Raw genomic sequence first — 27,613 nt, forward strand, 5'->3', positions numbered from 1 at the left:
TTAGACCAAATATCATGAAGGAATGAATAACAAATGTTGGGACTTGAATATCCCAAGTTTCATAAGAGCCCTTGTTGATGATCATCACGTAAAACTGTTGGATCATTTCAAAGTGTGACATGCATCATGCAACAAACGTATGAGCCAAGTGCATTTTTTATCATTTCAAAGTGTGATGTAAGCAAAAGCTGTGTGAATAGTGAGAACAAAATAAATAACATGATCATTTAGACCAAATATCATGAAGGAATGAATAACAAATGTTGGGACTTGAATATCCCAAGTTTCATAAGAGCCCTAACTAACATAAGTGCATGCTTACTGGAGGTTAATATGTTCCTTTTTACAAGTCATTTCACTTTATATAAGAGATTCCAAGAGCAGTAACCAAGCAAAGACAAAATGGTCTTTCCTGTCCACGTTTTATTTAAGTGATTTTAGGACTAACGGTATATCAAAATATAGATAGTGACATGATTTTAACTCAAGCCACCAATCTTAGTTAACCTGCTAAAACATAACCGCTGAAGAGACAGAAAATACAAAGAGATTTTGTGAAGTACATTATTTACATTTAGGCTATCAAAATTGATCTAACTGTCCTTATGAAATCACACTCCAAACCGCCGATGCAACTCATATATTGCTGTGAATGATGTGCATTCAGCTTCAAAAGGGCCACCTCAAAGTCCCGTTCATCCAACCCTAGAATAAACCCCACTAGCCAGGATTAACATACAGTAGAAGCATAGGTAACTAATTGGTTGAGATATATGGAACATTCATGAATTCGCTTTCCCCAAACCCCCACTGCTTCTCCAAATGCCCTTGGCCAGCCCCTCTCAAGGAAATTATATGGTCATTTTCCCTTTTTTCTAACTTTGTGTTGTGTAAGCCATCTTGCTGGGGGATTGACCAGGGGTGTTTAGGGAAATAATGAAAAAAATATTGAGATTTTCCCGGTTGTGTATTGTAATGATCCAAAAGAGGAACAATATATAAATTACAGGATACACACATACCAGCATCTTGAGCCAAACTGAGGAGAGATGACGTTTCCTCAAGTCCATCTACTTTGAGATTGGGGATGAGATGCAAATGCTTTGCTGAATTCTTTGTACCTGTATCAAGCTCTGGAGTAGCACCTACCCACACTCCTCTCATTTCCCTACATCAATCATAACAATCAATAACTTTAATGTTACAAACCCAACCGATATTTAGTACTTATTCAATTTCTCACTCACATAAATCATTAACCATGATCCAACAGTTGCAAGGAGCAGTGCGCCCTCTGAAGACCCTTACATATATTCTTATCTATGTCTCCAGAACAGACAAGGAACGGACTTCTAATACACGGAAGTATTTGAATTGATAATTCGAGATAATATATAATGAAACTTTAAATTTGACAACATACAAGTTTGTGAATATGATGCATTCAAGACAAAAAATAGGAAATTATAAACATGATACCCATATTTATATTCTTATACATGCCTCCAGAAGAGTACATGAATAGACTTTTAACACACGATGAGTTATACATGTCTCCAGACGAGTACATGAATTGACTTTTAACACACGATGAGTCTTCGAATTGATAATTGGATAAAATATATAATAGAATCACGAATTTGATACAACATACAATTTTGTTAACATGATGCATTCAGGACAAAAATAAGAAAATTATAAACATGCTTTTGATTTGATATATTGAGATTTAATGCTTGATTTTTTCAAATATCAATATACTTAGCTAGAAGGTGATTCACTGATCTCAAGATCAAAGATATTAAAGGTTCTCTCTATTTATCAACCTTTTTTTCCAAATACCGGTAAGCTTCTTGAATTGAATAATATACCTCATGAAAAGTTGTGCTGCTTGTTTACTGTATCCTGGAAGGTTTTCCAACTCTCTTTTGAGTTCAAGATAGCTTGATATGTGTTTTAATGAGCAAACTCCACCGGGCACAGCATTTGCAATTTTGAGAAGATGTGATCCCCTCATTAACACGAAAAAACAAGATTATAGACACCAAAATATTAATCTGGAACCCAAGAAATTTAGGTTAGGAATACCTATAATCCCCGATCGTGCTCTCAAACACATCCTCCAGCTCACTTTTGTTTGCAACTAGCACATCCTGTATCTTTGAAATTCCCATAATTTGGAGCTTCTGTTCATGCATATCATTTAATTTGAGATCTTTTTTATGAACCAAAACAAAACTAATTTTCAAGAACAATATCATAACCACCATACAACATCTATGCTATCTTCACTATGGCCAGAAAAATTAATATGTAATTTCAAGGACCGCTATATTATTCCATCTTTCATTTAAGTTGATATAAATCAGCCTCTAATGAATGGCCTTTCGTTTCTATCATGCTCTGTATTTATCACTCTATCATAACTAGCAAATCCAGTTGCATCGGTGTAATCTTATTGAATCATAAAATCAGACACCAAAAAAGATATTACTCATTTGAAAATTACGTAAAATGATCCCAAATCCACTAATGTACAGTAGTTAACAAAATTGATATGAATCTATAGAAAAAAGTTCTCATTAAAAGGTCTCAACATGTATTTCTCCAAAAGAAGGAAAAGAACACATTCCCGGGAATATGCATGGCATCTTTTGCATGTTGCAGATTAGACCATCATAACGAACCTTTTTCTAACAAAAGATAATTATCTTATATGACATATTACATTTTCTTAATGCTGCAAAGGGACTAGCATGACATATTTCATTTTCTTAATGCTGCAAAGGGACTAGCATGACATATTTCATTTTCTTAATGCTGCAAAGGGACTAGCATGACATATTTCATTTTCTTAATGCTGCAAAGGGACTAGCATGACATATTTCATTTTCTTAATGCTGCAAAGGGACTAGCAGGGCAGCAAGCAATGAGATAAAAAAATTATGATGCTTAAATCTATTATAAGAAATAGGTATTTCACTTTGAAGTCAAACAATACTTAATTCATCAAAATGCCAAAGATGAATAAAGGTGTAGTATTTTGCTTAATTCCAACCTTGAACAGGAGCTTTACTTTCTCAATATCTGATGGATAACTCAGGAATGTGGTAGCCAAGAACCACCTCTCCACTTCAGCATCATTACTGTCAACATAGATTCCCAACTCCTTGGAAAAACGCCCTCCAACCTTCTTTACAAGTTTGCGTGCAACCTGCACAGATTCTGGATAAAAAATCACATTCTTCCAGGTGAACAATTTGAAATCCAGATGGTGGAAATAAAAGTATATTCCTATACCTCTAGACACATGAATGAGAAACTCTATATTATATCACTTCCATGTTTATGCGTACAAGGCAGAAGTGACAGAAATCAAGCTTTGAAAGACAAACATCACACACTGGAAGAAAAGAGGCATTTAGCTGGCAATTCATACCACCCAGCAAAAATCATCCTGTTTGACTAGGGAGGGGGATGGTAGCTTTTTGCTGATACAGAAGATGGTCAATCTTCCTTCATGCCATGGAATGGAGGATATGCCCTCCCCCCATTCAATGAGGATAAGTAAGAACTGCTAGGCACCAGGTGTTCCCTCCCTTTCTCATTCCTTGTTCTCCATTAGCTTCTAGCCTGTGATCTGAACAATGAATATTAAATTCATGAATTACATAGGCCTTGTAAAGCTTCTTTTGGGTCCCATAGGTCATATATCTGGCCTTCCAGGACATTAAGAGTATTATAATAATAATAAATTCTTATTAGGAAACTAATTGTCGACGATCGGATTGGGGCTTACTATAGTGGTAACTAATGACAGAGAATTAGGGTTCAATTCTGGAGAGAGAGCCTGAGAAACTACAACAACATCCAAGAAATGCAGCAAGTGTGCAAATTGCCCAATCCTGACACATGAGGCTTTCACAAATAACAATATTGGGCTTGCACAATCCAAGTTCCTTAACAAGGATTTATTGGAGACAAGTCTGGTGCAAGCAACACTTTTTCAGCAAGAGCACTGGAATGCCTATGAGGCCCACCATCTGTATGCAATACCTAAGAGACCTGCCTCACGAATATGTAATCCCTAAGAACACATTCCAAACCAATTGCATCAATATTCACCTCTTCCACGTGCTTCAAGTGGCATATTGCAATTGGGAACCTCATCAAACAGCTGGAAATAGAGAGGCAGATACATGCATAAATCTGGAAGATCACATATGTGAACTGTATAATCAACAGATAAGTTAAAACTTATAACCAGGATATTGTTACGAGCATGACCATAACCGTAGCTCTTTGACCTTAGGGTTAGGTGTGAGCTAATTCATATGGAATGATGGTAAGGGTTGAGTTATTCTCAATCCTACAATGGGAGATAACTTTAGAGAGTTTCATCACTTGACCACTTATAATAAAGCAGTCACGTGTGAAATAAACAAGAGCCTAGGGTTTGAGCCTATATAAGAAGGCTAGCTACCATCGTGGAGGGGATCATCTTTATTATTATTTGTGTAGCAAAGCTCTAGCTTCATTCACATGTTCCTCCATCAAACACAAGTTATGATCCATGTCCAAACTTCCTCCTTAATTTTATTTTAGTTTCTTACATATATGTTAAGGAAGTTTTATTCATTTCTTCAAGTTATCTTCAAAATGGGGAGATGTAACATTGTGAGGTCTCATAAGCCATTTGGGCCTTATAATAAAGGCAACGATACTAGTGAAGAAACAAAGTGATGAAACTGGTAAAAAACAAAGTGTCGACCAATCTTATGGAGGAACAAAGAAAAAAAATTGCTCCATATATGTTTGAATTTCCACCTACGAGAAAGCAAGATACTCTGTGAGCCTCCCCCTCTCATTGTACTATGGGAGACCCATGTTCCATTCATAAGAAACGGGAATATAAAATGCTCTACATTATAAAACAAATAAAAGACAAGTTCTGACTCTGATAAACGAAGTTGCTGCAGGATACCAGTCTCCGGAAGACAGATAAATATACTCATCACCTACGGCTTGGTACTCACAAAGTTTGGTATCACTCGACTACACAGAAATATACATTCTGTGCATTTTACAATACATGTTTTATGCATTTTTTATAAACTGTGACAGACATACATATTACCTTTTCTTAACATGTCTATCGGCTAATGTGCAGCATATTATGATACATTCTCTCACCTGGTAATAATGAAAACTCATGCTGCTCACATCTTAATGGTTAATCCAGCTTAAAATCTAAAAAACCTAGGCCTACTAGGACTTCCATCTCAAAGAGCATTTTCTTTGCAGGGCTGAAAAATGAACAAGAATAATTCATACAGCTCCCCTACACTAATTAAAGAGAAGTACCTCGATTGCAGCTTCTGTATGGAGAGGGGTCAAAGTTTGTGATCCGAGAATGGATTGATCAATAACTCCTGCGAAAGTATTATCATCTCTGGGTTCTGGAAGTGTTGGCTCATTACTATTATTAAACCTCCGTAAGAAATAGGATGCAGAGGATGGAGTTCCCTCGTGCGATTTACTAATATTGCTACCTCCAGGTGTCTTATATATAACCTTTCTGCTCAAAGTGCTGATGCTATGAAGTCCAGAAGAAGGTGTTGCAGAAGGTGTTACAGGAGATTCCAAAGGGGCCAATGTGGAAGTCATCCCATTACCTGTAAAAATACAATAAGAATTTGCAAGCACTGCATGACTTGATCTCTACAACTCAGTAAACATGACTAAGCTATTATAAACAAATTCAAGTTAACACGCAGAGAAGAAAAAAGATAGGAGGTGGAATTCTGGTTTACAGAGGATTTCTAACTGTATCAATCTTCAAAACTCCGCAAACATACTACAAGAGACTTCTAAACCTCCACAGCAGGAGTAAGACACAGGCCTATTTTGAACTTGGAGTTGATGAATACATTAACATTTTCAAGAACGTACTGATCTCCAAAAAATTAGTTACAGAAGAACTTGCAAGAGTTAAATGCTTAATCTACACAAAACATAGATCTAAAAAGATGTAACAACCACCATTTAACTCTCCAAAACATAGAGAAACATAAGAACTTACAAAAATATAAGCTCGGAAATCTTGCGAATTCAGTGAACATAAGAACTTGTGGAGAAAGGATTAACATTCTAAACTTCATTGAATATAAGTACTTGCAAGAACCACGGGTTTAAATTCTCTGCCTCTAAAATGTATGTGGCTAGAGAGAAAATAGGGAATTTTGTTAGCTTGTTTTTAAGATAAAATAATGTACAACGTAAGTACTGAGATAATGCACGTGGTAACCATAATGACTAGTTAGTTAAAGAAGAGATACTATTTTCATCAGAATAACGATAGTGAAGAATTAATTAGAGAAAATATTTTCATCAGCCTAATAATCTCCACTGGTTTCACTCCTAACCAAAGCCACTAATTAACAATGGCCACTTCTAATTCTCTCAATTATGGTATAATGCTTAATCCATAATTTCACCATAAATTAAGCTTCAATATAATATGCTTAATCCATAATGACCATAAATGAAGCTTCAATCTTGAAAATTTACAGCAGACTAACTTTCTAATGAGAGAACTGCCGCTAATTAAATCTCATGATTAGCAAAAATGGCCAGTAACGAGCGCCAGGGTTTTTCAGACAGACATATAACACTAAAAAGGACAGGCAAATAACCTAGAAGGCTGACGAAACAAAGCAGAAGTAGGATTTAATATTTACGGGGAGATGGAGAACGAATAACAGAGAAAACAGTCCCGAAACAAGAAGAAAGCAGCAAATGTTAGAGGGTATATGTAGCATAAACCAGAGATAGACAGAAAACAGTACAGCAAAAGATAAAACATAGCATAGAAAAGTGTCAAAATAAGGACAGGGAAGGAAAATACATAAATTGCACAGAAATACAGACGAGGGATATCACTTACCTCTGTCGATGAGTTCGGATGGTGTTGCAAGAATATTGCGAGCTGTAGATGAGGGTACAGAAAGTTTCCTTTTATATAGCCGTGGAGAAAATGAGGATGGTGAAGGGTAAATAAGAGGCCCATACATGAAAGAATCGGATGTAAGGAACTCCATGAAAGCTCGCACCATAGAACGGATCTTGTTACGAAGCACGAGCTTCTTCTTCTTGAAGAAGACGAACGAAGCCGAAGGATTGCTGTTCCGTTTCTTAGAGGAGGAGGAAGAAGGAGACAGTTTGGAGTTGGTGCCAGCTCTGGGGATACAGGTGCGGCCATGGTCAGATGCGGCGGATCGCTGATATTCCTCCTCTTCGGCAGCGATGGGATGCAAACGAGGGGGTGCATACTTCACCATAGCTTCGCTTAGGGTTAATCTTAGGGTTTGATTGCTCAGGCTTTAGCGAATTTGCTGTGTGTCTGCAGGTAGGTAGGTGTTGCTCAAACCCTAACCAGATCTCTGTGTGATAGGCGTCTGTTTTCTGCATCACCCCCTCTACGTGTTCACCATGCATGAAGAGAGAGAATTTGGACGCCCATTGGTCAATCATATGGCCACCCGCCCGCCCAAACCCCACTCGTTCGGTCGATCCGGCCAGGCCCACTCGGTTTGTCCGGCTTGAGACCAGAAGGAAGGTCACGCACCAACAGGGTGCCCACACCCGCCACCGGCCATCACGCCATTTACGGGCATCTCGTAGTAAAAGCCCTTCGGTCCACCGTATAGTAGTTTACACCATTCAGTGCACGTGTAATCAACTTCACAAATTCGGTCACAACCTTGTAAGTTCGTTTGAAAGCTTGGGAATGGACGAGGTCGATTAGGTTTTCATACTGCCTTTAGGAATGGACAAGCATGATTGAATCACGAAAGTTGAAATGGCGGCATAGTGGCACACAGTGTCAACCTATTTAAAGTCGTCGTGTGCCATGATTGTTGTTGTCGAGTAATCAAATTCTCTCGACTATATTGCATGATTTATTGAGTAATATAGAAACATTAGTGCTTCTATGGTGTGTTGATTTGGATTGCCTATTCAAATCTATTGCGTAGAGTTGTAATATATATTCATATGTGCTACTTTGCTATATTGTTATAAATCTTTGTAGTATTTGCCATAGCACGTGTATGGTGTGCACAATAAGTCATAGGCTAGAAGGACATGGAACAAAAGAGTTGAAGGTAGGGCATTGTTTTGAGTTGTCTTGCCCTTCCAACAAGAATCCTGTAAGAGGTGGGAAGACGATGAAGATGCTTTGAAATAGTGTGAGCTAATCTAGCCCTTTGTGTAGTGTAATGGATTGTGCACATAAGCATATATTGTGCATTTATGGAAAGCAAGATAGCCACTATCCATGCAAATCAACACTCACAATGGAAATCTAGGACTATGGGAGACAATATCGTTAATCACATGGTTAGGCACGAGAATGATGACATTTCATAGTGCATCGATTTCAGCACCACAAAACCTAATGGCTTTTTTCCATCCTTAATGGGTTTCAAGTGTCAAAAGGGTTGTGGTTGTCCTACTTTAGTTTATCCCAATAGAAGATTAGGTATTCCAATGCATATTTCCCAAATGTACCCAATTGTTAACTATCTCAAAATGATTGTAGGAGTTCATTGGACCATATAGGGGTAGGTAAATCACAAATCCGGTGTAGGTTGCGAGTGCGGTACCAAATCAATGCAAACTTTGAACTTTGAATAATAAACTGACCCTAAAATGGGGGAAAAGGGCCAACTAATGACACAATGGGGGATTGACTTCATTGTTGAGATTTGAGAGGGGAACAACCCCCGGGTTACCAACTAAGGGTCCTAAATGGCCGCTCAATGGTAAAGGAAAGGACCACTGATTTCTAGTTGATAAAAATTTCAATATACACCATATTATTGAATTTGGTTGATTGTGATAGATGGTCATATGACTAGCTTGCCATTATCATATTCATGGAAACCACTACATGTCTCAAATTGTACACAATAGCCACTTATGATGTTAGGTACATGTTTTTATGATGCCTATAGATAGTGGAGATTGGAGTGGTCTCATATATTTGCCCTACTTAAATTAAGTTTTAAGGTCGTCATGCTTCGATGTGTGGGAGAGTTGTATATTGATAGAATAATTTTTAGAAAGAGATAGAAAAATCATTGTTATCTCCTACCTTTAAAAGCCAAATATGGCATGTGGGGCCAAAGCGAAACATTTTCACTTTCTTCCTTTTGAAATTTCACTCTCTTCTTAAATGAAGCCAGGCATGAAGGGCAACTTTTCAAGCTTGTCGAGAGGCATGTGGGAACTCTCTTCTTATCGTTAAAAGGACTTCAATACAAACAATATAATCGTTGATCGCAGCGTTTCAAACTAACAAAGAGGCACGATCCCTTTCAAACATCATAAACAATCTTCAAAAATTTCTCGTGAAGTTGCTTGCGACCAAAATACACCCTCGATTTTCACAAAACTCTTAACACCCTCAACAATGTTTTCTTTTAATTCTCTCTCTCTCTCTCTCTCTCTCTCTCTCTCTCTCTCTCTCTCTCTCCCCCCCCCCCCCCCCCCCCCTTTTCTCAAAATACAATTGCCAGCCCAACAACTTCTCACCCTCGGGATCACGAGAGATAGTTAAATCAATTGTTGTATTAGTATCAAGGGGGGAGCAGGAGCCCACGGAAGAGGAGCGAATGCAGGTCCTTCAGGTGCCCCAAGACTCGAGAAAGAGAAACCAGACTTAGTTAGTTAGTAGTTACCAAACCCAACAACCACACGAGAGAGAAAGATGTGTGTGAGAATGGGAGGGGTATTTTGGGAATTTCAAGAAATAGCAGGGGAGGAGGAGGAGGAAGGGGCTATTTTCGTAATTTGTATTACAATTATTTCTTTTTTTCGATAATACCCTTCCCCCTTCGTATGCTCTGTTCTTCTTCTTCTTCTTCTTCTTCTTTCTTCTTGTTCTGTCGTCATCCATCGCCATGGCGAGATTGCGCAGCTGCAAGCTTCTCACAGCGCCTCTGTGGTACTCGACCCCCCGAAGCCACTCCGCAGGGATTGGTACGAAGCTACCCCTCTCCTACGGTATCTCGATCCGATCTCTTTTTCCTTTGCTTCTTCCATTTAATAAGTGCTTCAGAGACTGTTGTAAAGTTAGTTTTTTTTCTTTCTCTTTTTCATATTTTCTTCTTTTCTTTCCGCATTATCCCTTCATGGAAGAAACATATCTTTCAGAGAAACCACGTCTCTCAGATTTCGTTGTACCGTATAGTGTTGTGAAGTTTCGGTTCTGCCAAAGATGGTTGCGATCTATTTAATCATTTTCCAGTGCATAAATATAACTAATTTTACTGTCTCACATTTCCTTTGACCAATCAAACACATACTACCCGTGAGAGAAACCATAGCTCTCCGATTTCTTGTATACTTAATGCGTCAGTGAAGCTTTGTTTTTACAGCATATGGAAATATATGGTCCGATCCATGTCTTTCCTTTCCCAATGGATGAATATTCAAAATTTGCAGGTTTTTACTGTCACAAATCTTTCAATGGACAAAATTGATCCATGTCCTTAAGTCTCAGATTCATCTCATTATCTAAAGTACTCGCTGAATTTTGAAATTGCCTGCTGGAAATAACTGTAAAAAGGACCAAAATCCTAGATATATATATAAAATCTCCTGGTATCCCCTATAATTTGTATTAGTTTTTCATAATTTCCCACCACTTCATGGATGGAAAGGAAAATTTTCCAATCACTGTTGTTGAAGGTTATGGTATAACTAGAGATACAGTGCTACTGCAAATTTACTTTATACTTTAGCTGGTGTGGCCCATGTCATATTTATATATCTAGTGGTAATGAAACTTCTTGTTTGGGATTTAAGGACCCAAAGTTTGATATACTTGTCCAATTTTTCTTCCTGTACACTATCTCTAATATTTGGGCTCAAGTGAAAAATTTCTGAGGAGTAAGTTATGGTTTATTCTTCCCTGGACATAGGGTTTTTTTCTTAACATCTATGCGTTGTTTTGTGTACCATCATTTTCATGCAGGTCCATTTATTTTCGTTTGTTTTTCAAGACAATAACCCATAAATATATTAGTTCTACTTTTTCTTTTATTCACAAAAACTCAATGAATGATACACAAATATACATGCAGGAATATCAATACACAAAATTGTAGTCATGAATGCTGTCTTGGCATAAACAGCTTTTCTTTAATGATGATTTATGCAGAGCTAAAAGCAGTTGTGAGAAACTATACCTCATTGACTCAGTTGACTGGAGCATCGGTAGGGAGAGATTGCACCAACTTTCTTAAAGGTACACACTGCATTAGTATATTCACGTTTTATTCTGTTGAAATGTAGCATTGAACTGCGAGCTTATGAAGTAGTGGCTATGACTGTTACAAAACGATTATGCCCTGTACATTTTTAAAAAATTTCAGAGTTCTATTAGTAATTATGAATATAATTTCATCTTTCTTTCATGAATATCATTGCATTAGTCTTCCGTGAATAGTACTGCAACACCCTTTTCTAGCATCAAAGTTATATTTATGGTTATGCCACCTCCTTAATGTAATGCTACAAATGCTTGTCTAAATGAGCACTATTTTATATGCAATTTCCTGATTTGTTCATATGTACTTTATGTCAATAGGAAACAGAAAGTTACTCTTTGTCTATTGATATAAGTTTAAGGGTTTATTAACTAGGTAATTAAATCTCTAGGGTTTCTCAATGTTGAAGACAAACAAAAGATGCAACCTCCAAAGATGATTAAAATATTTGGTTTCTGAGTTGAAATGTAGAATATTTAATGAACTTTCTTTCAACAGATTATCGCATCCAACGATCTATTTGTCCACCGAGTCTTTTCGCAAGCTTGAGAGTGATCTCCTCAACAGCAGGTGAACTGATGGAGGTGGCTCAATGATTAACATCAAGTGAATAAATTGCTCATATACAAATATGTTCTCCAGTAACAACATGGATTAATGTAGTTTACATGTATAAATCAAATTATTTTGTCTGAATCCAGCTTGCCAACACCAGGAGATTGGAATGCCCTCATTGTCCCCAACAATGACACAGGTACAAATATGGCCTATTGTGTATATATGTTGACTGTGCACAATGCCTGTCACACATTTCACTTACATGGGTTTGTGAATAGGGAAATATAGCAAAATGGCACAAGAAAGTTGGTGATAAAGTTGCCGCAGGAGATGTGCTTTGTGAAATTGAGACGGTAAAGCTTTACTTTCTACAATGACTTTTACCAGTTGAGATATTGGTTCTCTATTTCTCGTCAATAAGTTCACTGTGTTTGATTCTTTTATCCTCAAAGAAAATACATTCCCATTGTTAATACGTACAGAAATAATTGAAATGATGCTGAGTTGTTCATGTGGATAAATTATGATTCCAGTTGATTTCATCCTGTCTAGAGAGAGATCCATATAAACAAGGGAATTTGTTCTCAGTTGCTTGCTCAATTTACTTGTGCAGTATTCAAATATATGGATAAGATCTATGTTTAACTGCTCCCTTTTTTGAGGAGGCTATTGATCAAATTCATAGGAATAAGATTTTTTTTGTTCCCTCATTAAATTGCATGATTCAACAATAGCAGATGAAATCAACATGGATCCTTCCCTTCTTTTGTCCTTGAGGAAGGATCCATCTTGCTTGTTTCCTTGCTTGTGTAGCATATATATAAGTGGATGTTCTATCAGCTTTTGGACATCCAGAATAGTGACCACAGAAACTGAGATTCCTATGTGTTGCAACTTGTATATTACCAAGGGGCTATTAATTAAGAGCTTGGGACCATATGCCTAACCCGAAAATGAGGAGACTAATCCTAAAACCTTACTTATAGACTACGGTACAGCTTCATCAAATGATGATTAATTGGAAGTTTGCTGTTGGCATTACTAGAGAACAAGTCAGGTTTTTTGTTTGGAATCTATGTGCTTCATTGCAATCATAAACAAATCAACTTCATTGCATTAGGTTATATATGAATTTGAAGATGTTATTAAAAGTTGAAGGTGTGCATTGCAAATCTGCTCAGCCACCTTTGCAAAAGAAATAATTCTGGGCCCATGTATTTGGATATGATCCATGTGATTCTTGCAGGACAAGGCAACACTGGAAATGGAGGCTATGGAGGAAGGATATTTGGCTACTATCCTTTGTGGTGATGGATCGAAAGACATACCTGTAGGACAGGTATTTTCAACTTTAATTTGCTGTAGTTTAGGTTTTAGCTGTGAATGTGCAAAGTGGCTTCATCGCAAATATCAATTCTATATACAACAGGCTATTGCTGTTATTGTGGATTCTGAGGATGAAGTTGCTGATTTTAAAGATTATAAAGCTACAAGTGATGCAGCCTCAAAGCCTCCCCCCCCACCAACCAAGAAGGAAGAGACTGTGAAGCCAAGCCCTCCAGCTGCACCTCCAAAACCAGATATACCACAAGCAAAGCCTGCCAGCCCAACAGCAGGGGCACGTGTCTTCGCCAGTCCTTTAGCACGAAAAATTGCCGAGGAAAAAAATGTAAGCTTTCTATCAGAGATTTGGAGATTCATTTGAGAGAATTGGTTGATTTAGTCCTGACTCTCTATAATTATAATTCGAAAGCTAAGAAAAAGGAATGCTAGTTATAACTTACGAACTTCCACCTGTATTTATGACAAGAGTAAGAATAAGCATAATGCTTGTTCATACTGTAGCACCGGAAGAGAAGAGTAAGAATAAGCATAATGCTTGTTCATACTGTAGCACCGGAAGAGCTGTAGATTTTTTTCCTTGTAGGTTATATTGTGCTTGTTCAATGCCTGAATCATAATTTTTCCTAAGTTTTTGGCATATCAGTTTTGTGTATTTGAGGCAGAATTGTTTAAAGGGTGTGGAATATAGCCCAGATTTGTATTCACAATAGATTATTGTTCAGTCCTGTTGATATTGTTATTAGTATACCTATGTTTGGGCATTAATAATATGCATAGGATACTATAGCATTTACACAAAGCCATTGATGATTTAGTTTGGTTTTAATTTTCATAAGACTTGGCATATATTCATAGCTAATTATTTTCTTTTATTTATTCCTTATTTTATGCATATGATTTCATCCCTCTTACTGTATTGCTTTGCATGTTTAAATTTTGGAAGCTCAAATTATTCTATTTCGTAAAGTTAAATATTATTCAAAGTGGGCAGTGTCAACTGTTGAGATAATATATATTCTTATCCTGCAGATTGCTTTGTCAAGTTTGAAGGGAACTGGTCCAGATGGACGGATTATAAAAGCTGACGTGGAGGAATATCTAGGTGTTCATATGCTTACTTTAAAGCTGTATCTTCTGTATTGTGGTTTGTGATTTTGGAATCTGATTTTGATGTGTATTGTGTTCTTGCTTAGTGTCTGGCGAATCACATCAGAAACCAATACAGCAGGATTTGAATTTCACAGACATTCCACACACTCAGATCAGAAGAGTAGGTTATAGTTGGATTTTAAACACATGCAGTTTTATATGACATAACATTTTAATCAGAATAAGCAACAGTGTGCATTAATCTATGACAGATTACTGCCCAAAGGCTTTTATTATCAAAGCAAACTATTCCTCATTATTATCTGACAGTTGATGCACAGGTGGATAATTTGCTGACGTAAGTAAAAACATAGTCCTGGAATTGTAGTGACATGTTTACCAAGATTATACCCTGATCCATGAGAATGATTTGTTTTCAGGCTGAGAAGCAAGCTAAACAATCTCCAAGAAGCATCCGGAGGCAAGAGAATTTCTATAAATGATTTTATCTTAAAGGTGTGTATCAATTCTCTAAAATTATGCTTTCCGGAGTCTGGTACAGTGTCAATCAAGATGAAGGACCCGTTATGTGTGGTTTTTTCCTAGAATTTACACGATTAAGTTTCTGCTGATAATTATACTTTAAGCTCACGTTTTTGTGTTTTCTTCTTTTTGGGTTTTTTAATTTACCCATTTCATGATCATAAGGTCAATCTCCTAAGTAATGCGCATGTATTTCTCTTTCTCTCTGTCCATGCTTGTGTACATGATATGTATTTACACATGCATGCTTCCTGTATGTATGCAATCTATAAAGCTTAAGCTTTATGAACATTGTATACATATAATTGCTATTGTTATACAATGACGTTTTTACTTTTTTGTCTTATTTTGGTATTTTTTGACTTTCCATGTTTCAATGTCTATTTTAGTTGATACATATTATATGTATATAATGAATCAACCTCTTTAACAGATATTTAAACTTGCCAGAGTAGTGCTAACCTGCATAATTATGTGCATGCTTTTATTGGTTTTTCTTTTTCTTTTCTTTTTCATTTAGAACTTGATAGAAAGCTAACAGTTCATGACCATGTAACATGATGTGTTCAACTTTTATGGAGAAGTTGATAGACTACCTTTGTAAAGCTACAAGTTTATGACTGTAATTTGATGTGCTTAACAGAACTACCATGTATTTATTTTTAGGCTGCAGCAAAGGCGCTAAAAAAGGTTCCAGAATGTAACAGTTCTTGGACAGATGACTTCATCCGACAGTAAGAATTAATTTTGTTTTAGCTTCCAGTTCTTAGGTCTTTTGAATAGGATGGATGTAACATATATACATTATGCATCAGGTATCATAATGTAAACATCAGTGTTGCCGTGCAAACAGATTTTGGTCTACTTGTACCAGTTGTTCAAGTACGTTTATGGTAACTACTTTATTTTGTTTCAGTCAGTTGGTCATTCTTGACTCACATAATTGTTGTGCTACTCAGAATGCAGATAAAAAAGGTCTTTCTGAGATTGCAGAAGATGTGAAAACATTAGCAGACAAGGCTAAGAAGAACAGCTTAAAACCTGCGGATTATGAGGTAAAGGATAACCTAAGTGCTAGTTAATATTCAAATTATTGTTGTCCTTTAATTTCAATTTTTCTTTTGTACTTGTGTTACAGGGTGGAACTTTTACAGTCTCCAATCTTGGAGGACCATTTGGTGTCAAACAGTTCTGTGCTATTATCAATCCACCTCAGGCTTGCATTCTTGCAGTGGGTACAAGTAAGTGATTCTGATACAGGCCAAATTAAGAAAAATGTCTGAGGAAACATTTTGCAGTTATTTTTTGAGCATATAAATTATCATGATTAAACTGAATGCCAATATGGAAGGATAAGCATTGAACCTTGTATAAAATGATTCTAGGCTATAGGTTAGAAAGCTAGAAATCAAGTGACAAGTAAATCTTGCATGGTTCATGAAATAATTTGTGGGTCCAGCATGTAGAAACTGAAGTTAATGTGCAAGATGAAGCATTGAACCTTGTATAATGGTTTAAAGCATTATGGTACTAACAGAAAATCAGGTTGCAAAGTAGTCCTTCCACAGTTAATGATACAATTTGTGGTTTTCACCTTTTGCAGCGGAAAAACGTGTTATAAGTGACTCACAAGGTGGATTCACTTCTGGGTCATTCATGTCTGCCACTTTGAGCTGTGACCATAGAGTTGTAGATGGTGAGTTGCATCTAGTGTACTTGCAGAAACCACATATTTTCTTGCATTTATGTTTCTAATAAACAAATGGATTATTTGCATAGGTGCTATTGGAGCTCGATGGCTGGGTGCTTTCAAGGGCTACATTGAGGATCCAGTCACCTTGCTTCTTTGAACGGTTCCAGAAGTTTGAAACTAACATGAAGACCGAGGTACAAGTGTATCTCAAATAATATTCATGACATGAGAAGGGGACATTATGTTCAAAAGGGGTTCCTCATTTTTTCCGCTTGTGGGTTAGAATACCCCCTCTGCTTGTAGCTAGATATTTCTCGCTTACAAAATAAGGAAAATATTTTTGTGCAAATGAGTGAATGATTTTGTTTTGAATAAATATATGGGTTGCTGTTAACTGCAGATAAGAGTTACTTATCTCAATCACAAAGGACAAACCTGCTTTTCATTCTTATTAGAAATTGTATTAGAAATACAGAAATACAAATCTGAGTAAATCTTGATGAGATGAGATAATGTGAATGTGCAATATATTGCCACCATGACTACATAACCTTTTAATTAGGTGAAGATAATGAAATTTAGTAGTATCTTAAATGCAGTTGTGTGGAGCAAATGCAGTTTGGAAATAGAGAAGCTACATCTCATTATGAATGTAGTTGTCACTTAGTTGAGAAGTTCCATCTTGTTATGGTGGTAGTGCGGTTCCAATTATATTAGCATCAGTCAGAACGAGAACTCAATCGTGTGTTCATTTGTTGCATAACCTTAATCAACTCATTATGCTGTGCTCTTTGTTGGCATCGATGAAAATGAATAATTTGTATGGCCCTAAAATCTTGAAGGGGCTTTCTTTATAAAGATAAATGAAATCAAATAGACAATTGAGAGATATAACCTTATTGATTGAGTAGAAAATTAAACCACCCCTTCATTTATTCAAGCAACTTCATTTACATAATGCTGTGGAATTGTAGCCTTCAACTTGTAAGCTTGAACTAAATGAACTAGTTTCAATCATTATGCTCTATCACTAATTCTGAAACTGATCTTAATACCGGCTCACCTTATATTGGCTTGTGGAACATGGATGCGTAAGCCAGCATGACAGGAAGAGCTGTGTGAGGCCTATATCTCATGCAAAGTTCAGGAGCCAAGCCCCGTCAGTAATGGTGTGGCTTAGGTTACTGTGTACTTCTAGTCCCACTTTACTACGTGAAGGCACTCTATAATATTCAATGAAACCATTATAATACAGGGACAAAAGTCATGAGTTCGATCGGGAAATAAATCGCCTGCCATTCATGCTTAATCTGCATGTGGAAATCGCAATGACCTAATCATTCTATTGGCTGGTAGAACATGAACGAGTAAGAATTGGTTAACCCTGTGAATGAGTAATATATAAGCATAGTTGCCAAGGCCAGGATATACAAGATATCGTCCACAAACTGGTGAGGTCATAATGAATACATGACTTTGAGGCAAGAACAGCTTTGAGGTTACGGTTGATAATGACTACAAGTTACTACCAAAAATAATACAATCTGGGTTTGCTAGTGCACTGCCACACCAACATGGACAAACTTCTAAGACAAGTTAGCATTATTCAAGTTCCTCTAATCACCACTACCCAGATTATTGAACAAGACAATATGACATTGCCAGCTGGTAGAGTGGTGCCAATAGGTTGTACATTAAATCTCATGAAATTCTAGATGGAAAGTTTCCATCATTTCTGTAACAGAAGTTCTTACTGCCACACCCTTTCCTCTCTTTCTCAATGAATTATTGATATTCTTTCACCATTGTCTCTTCTAACTTTACATCCATAACCAAGCTCTTCAGAGCTAAAGTCAGAACACAATGTAGCTCGTTCATACACAGTACAAGCACACTTACAAAAGGAATGTCTAGGCCAGGCACAAGACGAAAATAAATTTCAGACCAAATGTTATATTATACAAGGCAACTATTGATATAGCAAATATTATACAACGATCTGAAGATTATAAAACACATGGGGTGCTATAGCAACCAAAAGCATTTTAGATGATAATCGTGATCCCCATAGTAGCCCGTCAAATTTATATCCATGACAGTTCATTAAGATTACACCATCAACATGTAAAAACTTTCAAATGAAATTTCTCCATTGCAGAAACAGTGCAATAAATATTTAATGAAAGCCCATCACGATGCTTGGAAGGTAGTAACAGCATCTAGATTCTTGGGCGGTAGTAACAGCATCAAGATGCTCGAAAGGTTAAGTCTGCTGCTGTTACTGATCTTGTCTATCCAGTAAATTAATACTAGTAAGAAAGTGATCCTTCTGTAAGGCTAAGGCAGAGAAAATCAACATATCCAACTGCGTCTTATGCTTAACAATTCCTTGTTAAGTAGATCAAACTCCTCAACAAAATACAATCTGCCATTTGACAGTTCCGAAAAGACAACGAGAACTTGTATACGGAAGCACCACCACAACAAAAGGACTCGCAACATTAGATGTATTTACATTAAATCCACAACCTTGCATGCTCTCATGTGACAGCAACACGAGTGGATCAACTGTATATAGATCCCTTCATTTGCAAATTGCAACTTGTAAACAGAAAATCCACATCAAGTTACAAATGCAACGGAATACCCCGCATTAGCAGAATACAACGAAGACTCACTAGGTAAAATCCATGAGTCACGAAAAGAATCCCCTGCTTGTCTATAACAAGTATGTTTGTTCATTAATATAGCTCTCAATCTCATTTATCTGGTGCTTCCTGTTGGAGTGTACTGGCTTGATGAAGGAGAATAGCCAGGAGCTGTAGGTGAGTAACTTCCACTAGGACTACATATAAGAAAACAAAGCTGTGAGGGATACAGTGGATATTGATCACTAACTCAAAAATAGGAATTATTTATAGCATTTACCTGTATTGTGGAGATGTTGGACTGTATGCCGGGCTAGTAGGGGAATATGAGGGGCTGCAATTACAACAAGAATTAATCAGTCATGTAAGCAATGATTTTACCACAAAGGCATGCAAAAATGCACATACCTGGTTGGAGAATAGCTAGGAGACCCTGGACTGTATGACGGGCTTGTTGGTTGATAAGATGGTGAAGTAGGAGAATATGACAGAGATGTTGGGCTACAGACATAGAAACATCAATCTTAGATACAAAAGCAATCATTTGTTTATATCATAATTACACACTCAATTCACCTGTAACTTGGAGATGTTGGGCTGTAGGATGGGTTTGACGGTGAGTATCGAGGACTGCTCAGAGAATACGCTGGAGAAGTAGGACTATAGCTTGGTGAGGTAGGACTATAAGCAGGCGAGGTTGGACTGTAGCTCGGAGACGTTGGGCTATATGCAGGGGATGTTGGACTATAGCTCGGTGAGGTTGGGCTATAGCTCGGAGACGTTGGGCTGTATGCAGGTGAAGTGGGACTATAGGTTGGAGAACTTGGGCTATAGCTTGGTGAGGTCGGACTATAGCTAGGTGAAGTTGGACTATAACTGGGAGAAGTTGGACTATAGCTAGGAGAGGTAGGACTATAGGCAGGTGAAGTGGGACTGTAACTCGGTGATGTCGGGCTATAGCTCGGAGAAGTTGGGCTATAGCTAGGAGATGTGGGTGAGTAGGATGGACTTGTTGGTGAGTAGGATGGACTCGTAGGTGAATAAGAAGGACTAGTTGGTGAATATGAGGGACTAGTTGGGCTATATCCCGGAGAAGATGGGCTGTAGGCAGGTGACTGAGGACTATAACCTGGAGATGCTGGACTATACCCTGGTGATGCTGGACTATATCCAGGAGATGATGGACTATATGCAGGGGATTGTGGAGAGTAACCAGGAGACAATGGGCTATAGCCTGGAGAAGCTGATGGAGAGAATGTTAATCCCACATATGGGGAGAATTGTGCATCAGATATTGGTGATGCACGTGCATTTGGACTCATCAAGTAGCTCGGTGACATCATCATGTCATGTGTAGGAGACCTACTCACAGGCGATCTTGATGGAGTCATGCCAAAATCTAAGCCATCCATGTAGCTCGGAAGTTGTAACTCTATCGCTTGCTTCAGCATCTCTTCATTAAGAAGCAAACCGTGATCACCAGTACCAATAGGGGCCAATTGCCCAAGCATTATATTCTCTGTTACTCCTCGAAGATAATCAGCCTCTGCAAATGCTGCAGCATCTAGAAGAATATCTACAGTCTCCTCAAAAGAACAGCGCATCATAGGACCTGTGTCATTACGATTAATTCCATGCCTTGTTATGGCCATTAGATGGCCTCTGTATGTCATAACATCACAGAGAATTGCCAAATGCCTGTAATTCACATAGGACCCATCAAAAGAAATGACAGCTCGAAGCTCACTAAGGAGTGATTGCCTCACAGCCTCAATGCCCAACACCTCAATAACTTCTATCAAATGATTACTGATAGTCCTAGTGGCATCAACATCTTCATGTGTCATCACTGCCAGCATATTCACACCTTCTGTATCAAGCATCCACTCTGTATCTGGTTTAAAACCCTCAATTTCATCAAATTTATTTGATTTTGATGATTTGATGAACACTTTATGAATATCAGGAATGCCTCTCAGTGCCATTTCAGTGAGCATGTTGCTCTCAATTCTTTTCAAAAAGACATCATCCTCGGACTGATCAGTCACTTCTCCCTTTGGAGCCTCATCATTCATGATACGAATACGCAAGATGAGCTTCTCAGCATTATCATCATTAAATATGCATGTCAAATCATCATCAAATTCTAGATTGATTTTTTCTGCAATATCCGCCATACTCAATTTCTTATCAACCATCATTTCTCGGTTCAGTTCTATGCGAAGTAGCCATGGAGATATTTTCTCTGGTGACACCTCCTCATCAGGCATCTCATAGTATGATCTGACAAACTCCACGTCTTCTTCAATAATGGTACTCATGGGATCTGGATCGTACCAAATTTCTGTAGCCTGTGTCACACTCCGCAAGGTTGTATATTCAAGTGCACACTGAACATTTTTTGCCCTTTCTTTCACCTTATTAATATCAGGTTTCAAGTACACAGACAGTGAAGGAGTTTTTATCTTTTTAGCAACATTGATGATCTCCCTTAACCGAGGAACACCAAGCGTGACATTCTTTGCACTAACACCAGCATAATGAAATGTATTTAAAGTCATCTGCGTGGCTGGCTCACCAATGGATTGGGCAGCAACACATCCAATCATTTCCCCAGGAGCAACCAATGATTGTAAGAAACGAGTCTCAATCTCACCAATTACCCACTCAAATGCTTCCTTTGTAAGCCTGTACTCCTTCAAGACCCTCTTACTAGCAAGAGTACTGCGAAGCATACAGTTAAAAAACAAGGTTGCATTTTTTTGTGCCTCCACACTAAGGTGGTCCTCCCCAGGAACAACTTTGAGTCTTTCCTGAAGTTTATCCACTGCCTCTACTATCTCCATAGGATGCATGTCTGAGGGCCTTTTGAAATCAACTTTGAATATTTTCTGGGCATTCCAGATGAGCCTCTTCAGATTCACAGGTAAAGGCCATGAATTATCCCCAGAGGGTGCAATCTCAGTACACAGTTGCCTTCTGTCTGCTTCTAATTTCTGGACCTCTGCATCAAAAACATTTCGAAATTCTTGAATAGTTTTCAAGTCTTCAACATGCTCTGGCAACATGTAATCAGGGTTCCAGTTGTCAGAATCAATCTCAAACTTGTAACTTCTGTCGAAATCTCTCTTCTTCATCTTGATAGAATCCACTTTCTGCGATTCTATCCAAACAGAATCCATGCCATCTTCACCATAAAGAAATTGAATAACATCTCCGAGAGAATTGCGAACCGTACCATCATATTTCACCATCACATCCTCCATAGCTTTGACTAACCTTCGCTGGATATAACCTGTCTCTGAGGTCTTGACAGCTGTATCAATTAGACCTTCCCTACCTCCCATAGCATGGAAAAAGAACTCCTGCGGAGTCAAACCCCTAAGATAGGAATTTTCCACAAATCCACGACTTTCAGGACCATAATCATCCTTTTTAAAATGTGGAAGAGTACGACCAACAAATCCATAAGGAATACGTTTCCCTTCAACATTCTGCTGTCCAACACAAGCAATCATCTGGGAAATATTGATGAAAGAGCCCTTTGACCCAGCTGTAACCATGGCCTTCACATTGTTACTCTCAGACAAGCTGCGCTGAGCACTACTACCAGCATCGTCACGAGCTTTGTTTAACACCTTTAAAAGACAATAATTCAGAGACAAGTTCAGGAATATCTTGAGAGTCATAGCAATATAAGGTCTAAAATTTGTTAGTGAAGGTGTACACTGATTTATACCTGATTAACTCTATTCTCAAAAGACTCCATCGTTGTCCTTCCTGGCTCTGCCTCCAGCTGCTTCTCCAGTGCCATTCGAATGAGCTCTTTCACCTCAGCCTTTGCTTTGGTGATCGTTTCATTGATCTTTTCCATTGTCGCAGCATCAGCAATGGTGTCACCAATTCCTATGCTGAACCCATACTGAAGTAACCAGTAATTAACAAGCCACTGGGTGTGTCCAAGGAACTTGCGTGCAGCATCAGGTCCAACTTCTTCCCTGGTCAAAATAAAGAATGAAACATGACTTCTGTCTCTTTCTCTTATTTAATTCCCAAGGCATAAGTAGAAGAAATTAATGTAAGTGGCATACCAGATCACGTGGATAAGACTGCCACAAGATGTGCCAAGAGTTTTTTTGCAAACTGTCCCAGCAATTAGTTCTCCTCTTTCTATCCTAACAATTGTATCTCCAGGTGAAAAGTCTGAAGCCTCTGTATCATCATGCCATGCAGCTTGGCGTATCAAATTGATTTGCTTAGGTATGATGAGACTAAAAAGTTGCTTTCCAGCCCATAGTGGTCTTGGTTTCAATATTGTTGGAGCAGGAATTTTTCCATCAAAATCTTCCCACCACATCAGAATGTTCATGAACACGTCCTACATAGCACAAAACTCAGCATAGCCCTTTGTCAAAAGCATCATATTAAAATGCATTCACTTATATCAGACAATCATCAAACCTTTTCAATAAATGTGTCTCTCTTTGTTACTTTCCTACATCCCAAAAGCGTATCTTGCACAATTCCTATAACTGGACGATTTGCCTGAGGAGACACAATACACTTAGGAACCATCATCAGCTCCAGAACCTCAGCCCTTGTCTCAAAGGACTGTGGCACATGCATATTCATCTCATCTCCGTCAAAATCAGCATTATATGGTGATGTAACAGATAGATTGAGTCTGAATGTAGAATAGGGCATTATACGAATTTTATGCCCCATTATAGACATCTTATGTAAACTTGGTTGCCGGTTGAACAACACAAAATCTCCATCATTCAAGTGCCTCTCCACCTACAAAATCCCCCAGAATATACAGGTCAGCAAACAAGAACAGCTTTCCTACTCAACCACATCCAACTTCAGTCAGTCCATTCAATACCTTGTATCCATGTGCCAAATGGCGATCACTACTTTTCTTTAGAAAGCGGAGATCGAGGCGCTGGCCATCTTCACGTATGATATATTTGGCACCTGTCTTACCAGGGGGAGGATGTGGTCCATATTCTACAAGTTCTTTTAACCTAAAAACATAAATTAAACCATGAAAAAGTACGCACACAAAGGAACTTGCACCGAGAAAGAAGCCCCAGGGACGCTACCTTTCCATGTTATACGGAGTCACAGTTTCTGGATATGTCAGATTCAAAGCAATACTCCAAGGGACTCCTAACTCATCGATATTGATGTTTGGATCTGGTGTAATGACAGTACGGGCAGAAAAGTCAACACGCTTGCCCATCAGATTTCCTCTAATCCGTCCTTCCTTTGCCTTCAATCGCTGGCAGATAGATTTTATTGGTCTGCCAGATCTTTGTGTTGCCTGAAAATTTAACTGTTAGAATTTATCCAGTACAAAAGAAAGATAAGATTTATGTGCCAAACTTCTTGGTAATATACCCTTGGTTGGCCAGGCAGATCATTGTCAAAATACGTGGCAATGTGGAACTGCAAAAGCTGTGCAAACTCATTAATTATGTGGGTTGGAGCTCCATTCTGTTCTTGACGCTTCAGATTGTTGTTATGGCGAATGATCATTGCCAGTTGATGTGTCAAGTCATCCTATGTAAGATAAAAGAAAACAAAGAATGAGGCGGATTTGCCAAAACACAATTTTGCAAAAGTCTGCATAATTATTCCTTAGAGAAACATACCTCACTACGTGCAGATGTATCCATCATAACAGAGGGTCTCACAGGTGGAGGGGGAACCGGAAGTACTTGAAGAACCATCCAATCTGGCCGAGCATATTTGGGATTGAACCCCATAAGTGAACAATCTTCATCACTGATTTGCTTCAAGATACCAAGAACCTAAACATACACAATAAACAAACCTGAACACTCAGAACAAAAAAGATGTGAAGTGTCATAAACCATATAAGAAGCTACCCTTACTTTCTCTGCAGTAAGTTGCTGCTTCCTCTCAACCGGTTCCGGTAGATATTGCTCTTGTTCATCTGCTTTCTTTTTACTGGGTTTAAATTCTGCCATTATCTTCATCCCATCTATATATATTTTTGGTTGCTGATAGCCACAACCTCCATGTTTTTTCTTCTTCTCCATTTCCTCATCATGTGCCTGCTCTTCATCAATGTCATCCCCTCCTTCACATTTCTGTTTGCTCTTACAGCAATCAAGAACTCTTCGAAGCCGATGCTTTGGGTTTCTAACTTTCTTTGCAAGTTTAAATCGATGATCCTCCTGTCAATAATGTGAGTCCAGAATCTATATTAATTGAGGTGATATGATGTTAAAAAGAACAATATAAAGCCGAAAATGTGTACCTCATCAGCAAGAAGCCGAGAGCAATTATAGCACACACATCGCAAAATTATCAGGATTGTTTTTAAAAACCCAATATGGAACATAGGTTTTGCCAACTCCAAGTGACCAAAATGTCCAGGGCACTCAGCCATGCTTCCGGCACAGGTTTCACATTTCATCTGACGATCAATAGTTCCCAGACGTGGATCACTAAGACCACCAGGTTTTGGCTTTCCCCGATCATACGTTTCACTGCTTTCAATCTTGATCACTGACATTTGCCTCTGTGAATAAAATATTTGGAGTCAAAAAAGAACTTACAATTCAGTGTTAAGTAATAATAAATAGCTCCAAAGTATCTACATAGTAAATTTCTAGTTCTCTTCAGTACAGCTAACATGTTTAACCTGTAATGCTAAACAATGATGACAGGAGAAAACTCTAGTGGAAAAGAAAAACTAAGGGTCTGGCACATTCATTTGTATTAATAAAGTTAAACTGAGTGCACACACTTTACGGATACTGCGAAGGGTCATTTGTTTCCAGAATTCAGTGCTATTACACAAAATGCTCAGAAATGTTCCCATAATGCAGGCCTACTTTTCTTCGGCAATTCAAAAGAGTAAGCACTGCAGAAAGCAAACTGAAAAAGACCAACTAAGAATATGTTAAATCTTTGGACATAATAAAGTTCGATCTTGCTTCAAGTTTCCAGCTAAACACAAAGTTTTCGTTCTAGATGCTCAAACAACCAAAGTTAGGTTTACAGAGAAGGTTCCTTCTCATTTGAGTGGCAATTCAAAGGAAATTCAATGCAGAGACCAAAATGGAAAAGATTGTGAAAATTTCCATAACAAAGAAACCAAAATGGAAAAGATTGAATCAAGATCCCATAATGAAGCTTCATAGAAACTAAAGTTTACCAGAAGGCATGTGTTTTCAAATGGTGAAGTAAGTTCCTTTGCAATTGGAATGTTAAAACTGTAAAACCCAAAGAGCCTCACAATGATAAAATTGTATGCCTTAATAGGCTTCAGAATTGTTTCAGAAATTAAGTTTGAAGTGTGGTTGGAAAACATTAACATAAGAAATGTCTAGTTGTCCCAACAACGAAACTTCACTTTGTAGTACAGGTTCCTTCATTTTGAGATACAACAGAAAACAGCAATCACTGCTGAAACTGGAAGGAAAAAGCTCGAGCAAACATTTTTTTAAACAGATTATGCTTCACTGTGAATGTTTCTTATGTTTTACAGTATGGTTCTATATGTGCTCATTCATGTTTGAATTGCAATGCGAAACAATGTTTATTGCATAAACCAAGTGAATAAATAAACCAAGATCCTAGTGAGATATGTTGTCTTAGTTCAGTTCCACCAAGAATCCATAGAAGAATAACTCTGATATATTTTAGCTTGTCATCCTTTTTTTATAATTTGTTTCCTTAGGTTATGTACTATAATATGCGGAATATTTGAGAGATAAGAATATACTGTCATGAATACTATGTATGATTGGCAAGCCTTTCCATATCCTTGCAGCACATCTTACAAGTAAAATAGACATGTAACATTGAAAGCCCGAGTTTTTCTATGTCCTCTCTGAACAATTTACTGCTAAGGCAATGAAACGTAAACAAAAAGATGATCTTACGATTTCATCCGGGCTCATAATGCCGAATTGGACCACTTTTACTTTGGCCAGTTCAGCAGGTGAATAAGGAAACCTCTGATCCATGGTGAGCTCTTCCTTTTGGCCACCTGTTTTTTCTGTACCAGTGAGCTGGAAGAATATTTATTATAGAAACAGACTCTTTTCTTCTTCTTCTTCTTCTTCTTCTTCTTCTTCTTACTACTACTACTACTATTACTGTAACTATTGATGAGTTTGTTTGACTGCAACTACCGCTGATTACCTCGTCTTCTTTGTTTTGATCAATCCTCCACCTTCTGTCTTCCTTCTTTTTCACTTTCTGCCTTCACAGCAGAATTGGAGTTTGAAAGAGTGGTGACAGTTTGAGCTCAAGACACAGGACAGGGTAAGAAAGAGAAGGGCAGTGCTTCCGTGCGTTTGCATCTGGACATATGCGATGGTGCGTGGCCACCGAGACGGGAGGCAGAGAGACAGAGACAG

At 37.9% G+C, this 27,613-nt stretch overlaps 3 protein-coding genes and 1 long non-coding RNA gene across 6 annotated transcripts; 2 read left to right on the top strand and 2 right to left on the bottom strand.

The window, feature by feature from the left end:
* Window positions 1-384: 384 nt before the first annotated feature.
* Window positions 385-7,350, bottom strand: LOC147853626 (uncharacterized). Of its 2 annotated transcripts, none has more exons than XM_087332065.1 (7): window positions 6,947-7,350; window positions 5,365-5,675; window positions 3,077-3,214; window positions 2,089-2,186; window positions 1,872-2,012; window positions 1,023-1,168; window positions 385-705 (listed from the first exon to the last, which is right to left on the bottom strand). In XM_087332065.1, exons 1-7 carry the CDS (start codon window positions 7,338-7,340, stop codon window positions 575-577), a joined length of 1,359 nt encoding a protein of 452 aa, XP_087188191.1. In that variant the 5' UTR covers window positions 7,341-7,350; the 3' UTR covers window positions 385-574. The 2 variants fall into 2 exon arrangements, with proteins under 2 accessions (XP_087188191.1, XP_087188190.1); XM_087332064.1 differs by having other exon boundaries at window positions 3,059-3,214.
* Window positions 7,351-9,906: 2,556 nt separating this feature from the next.
* On the top strand, window positions 9,907-16,912 carry LOC147853627 (dihydrolipoyllysine-residue acetyltransferase component 2 of pyruvate dehydrogenase complex, mitochondrial-like). 2 transcript variants are annotated; one of them, XM_087332063.1, is made up of 17 exons: window positions 9,907-10,044; window positions 11,228-11,314; window positions 11,835-11,906; window positions 12,038-12,090; window positions 12,173-12,247; window positions 13,141-13,233; window positions 13,324-13,563; window positions 14,268-14,340; window positions 14,432-14,508; window positions 14,600-14,685; window positions 14,768-14,843; window positions 15,537-15,604; window positions 15,686-15,752; window positions 15,830-15,925; window positions 16,009-16,111; window positions 16,474-16,566; window positions 16,650-16,912. In XM_087332063.1, exons 1-17 carry the CDS (start codon window positions 9,966-9,968, stop codon window positions 16,718-16,720), a joined length of 1,509 nt encoding a protein of 502 aa, XP_087188189.1. In that variant the 5' UTR covers window positions 9,907-9,965; the 3' UTR covers window positions 16,721-16,912. The 2 variants fall into 2 exon arrangements, with proteins under 2 accessions (XP_087188189.1, XP_087188188.1); XM_087332062.1 differs by having other exon boundaries at window positions 9,911-10,068.
* A 1,755-nt stretch (window positions 16,913-18,667) lies between these two features.
* On the top strand, window positions 18,668-19,252 carry LOC147853628 (uncharacterized). The gene is made up of 2 exons (XR_015531170.1): window positions 18,668-18,800; window positions 18,832-19,252. It is a non-coding gene; the product is annotated as an uncharacterized LOC147853628 (long non-coding RNA).
* Window positions 19,041-27,516, bottom strand: NRPB1 (RNA polymerase II large subunit). The gene is made up of 14 exons (XM_087332179.1): window positions 27,134-27,516; window positions 25,501-25,764; window positions 25,112-25,417; window positions 24,869-25,027; window positions 24,615-24,776; window positions 24,317-24,537; window positions 24,097-24,238; window positions 23,673-24,008; window positions 23,303-23,589; window positions 22,951-23,209; window positions 19,788-22,849; window positions 19,620-19,712; window positions 19,492-19,545; window positions 19,041-19,408 (listed from the first exon to the last, which is right to left on the bottom strand). The coding sequence occupies exons 1-14, from the start codon at window positions 27,215-27,217 to the stop codon at window positions 19,327-19,329; spliced, it is 5,511 nt and encodes a 1,836-aa protein (XP_087188305.1). The 5' UTR covers window positions 27,218-27,516; the 3' UTR covers window positions 19,041-19,326.
* Window positions 27,517-27,613: the final 97 nt, after the last annotated feature.

This window comes from Azolla caroliniana, unplaced genomic scaffold (genome assembly GCF_043228905.1).
Source record: "Azolla caroliniana isolate FFs.n. ecotype wild unplaced genomic scaffold, voAzoCaro1.0.p SCAF_16, whole genome shotgun sequence".
In the NCBI taxonomy this organism is placed as follows: domain Eukaryota; kingdom Viridiplantae; phylum Streptophyta; class Polypodiopsida; order Salviniales; family Salviniaceae; genus Azolla; species Azolla caroliniana.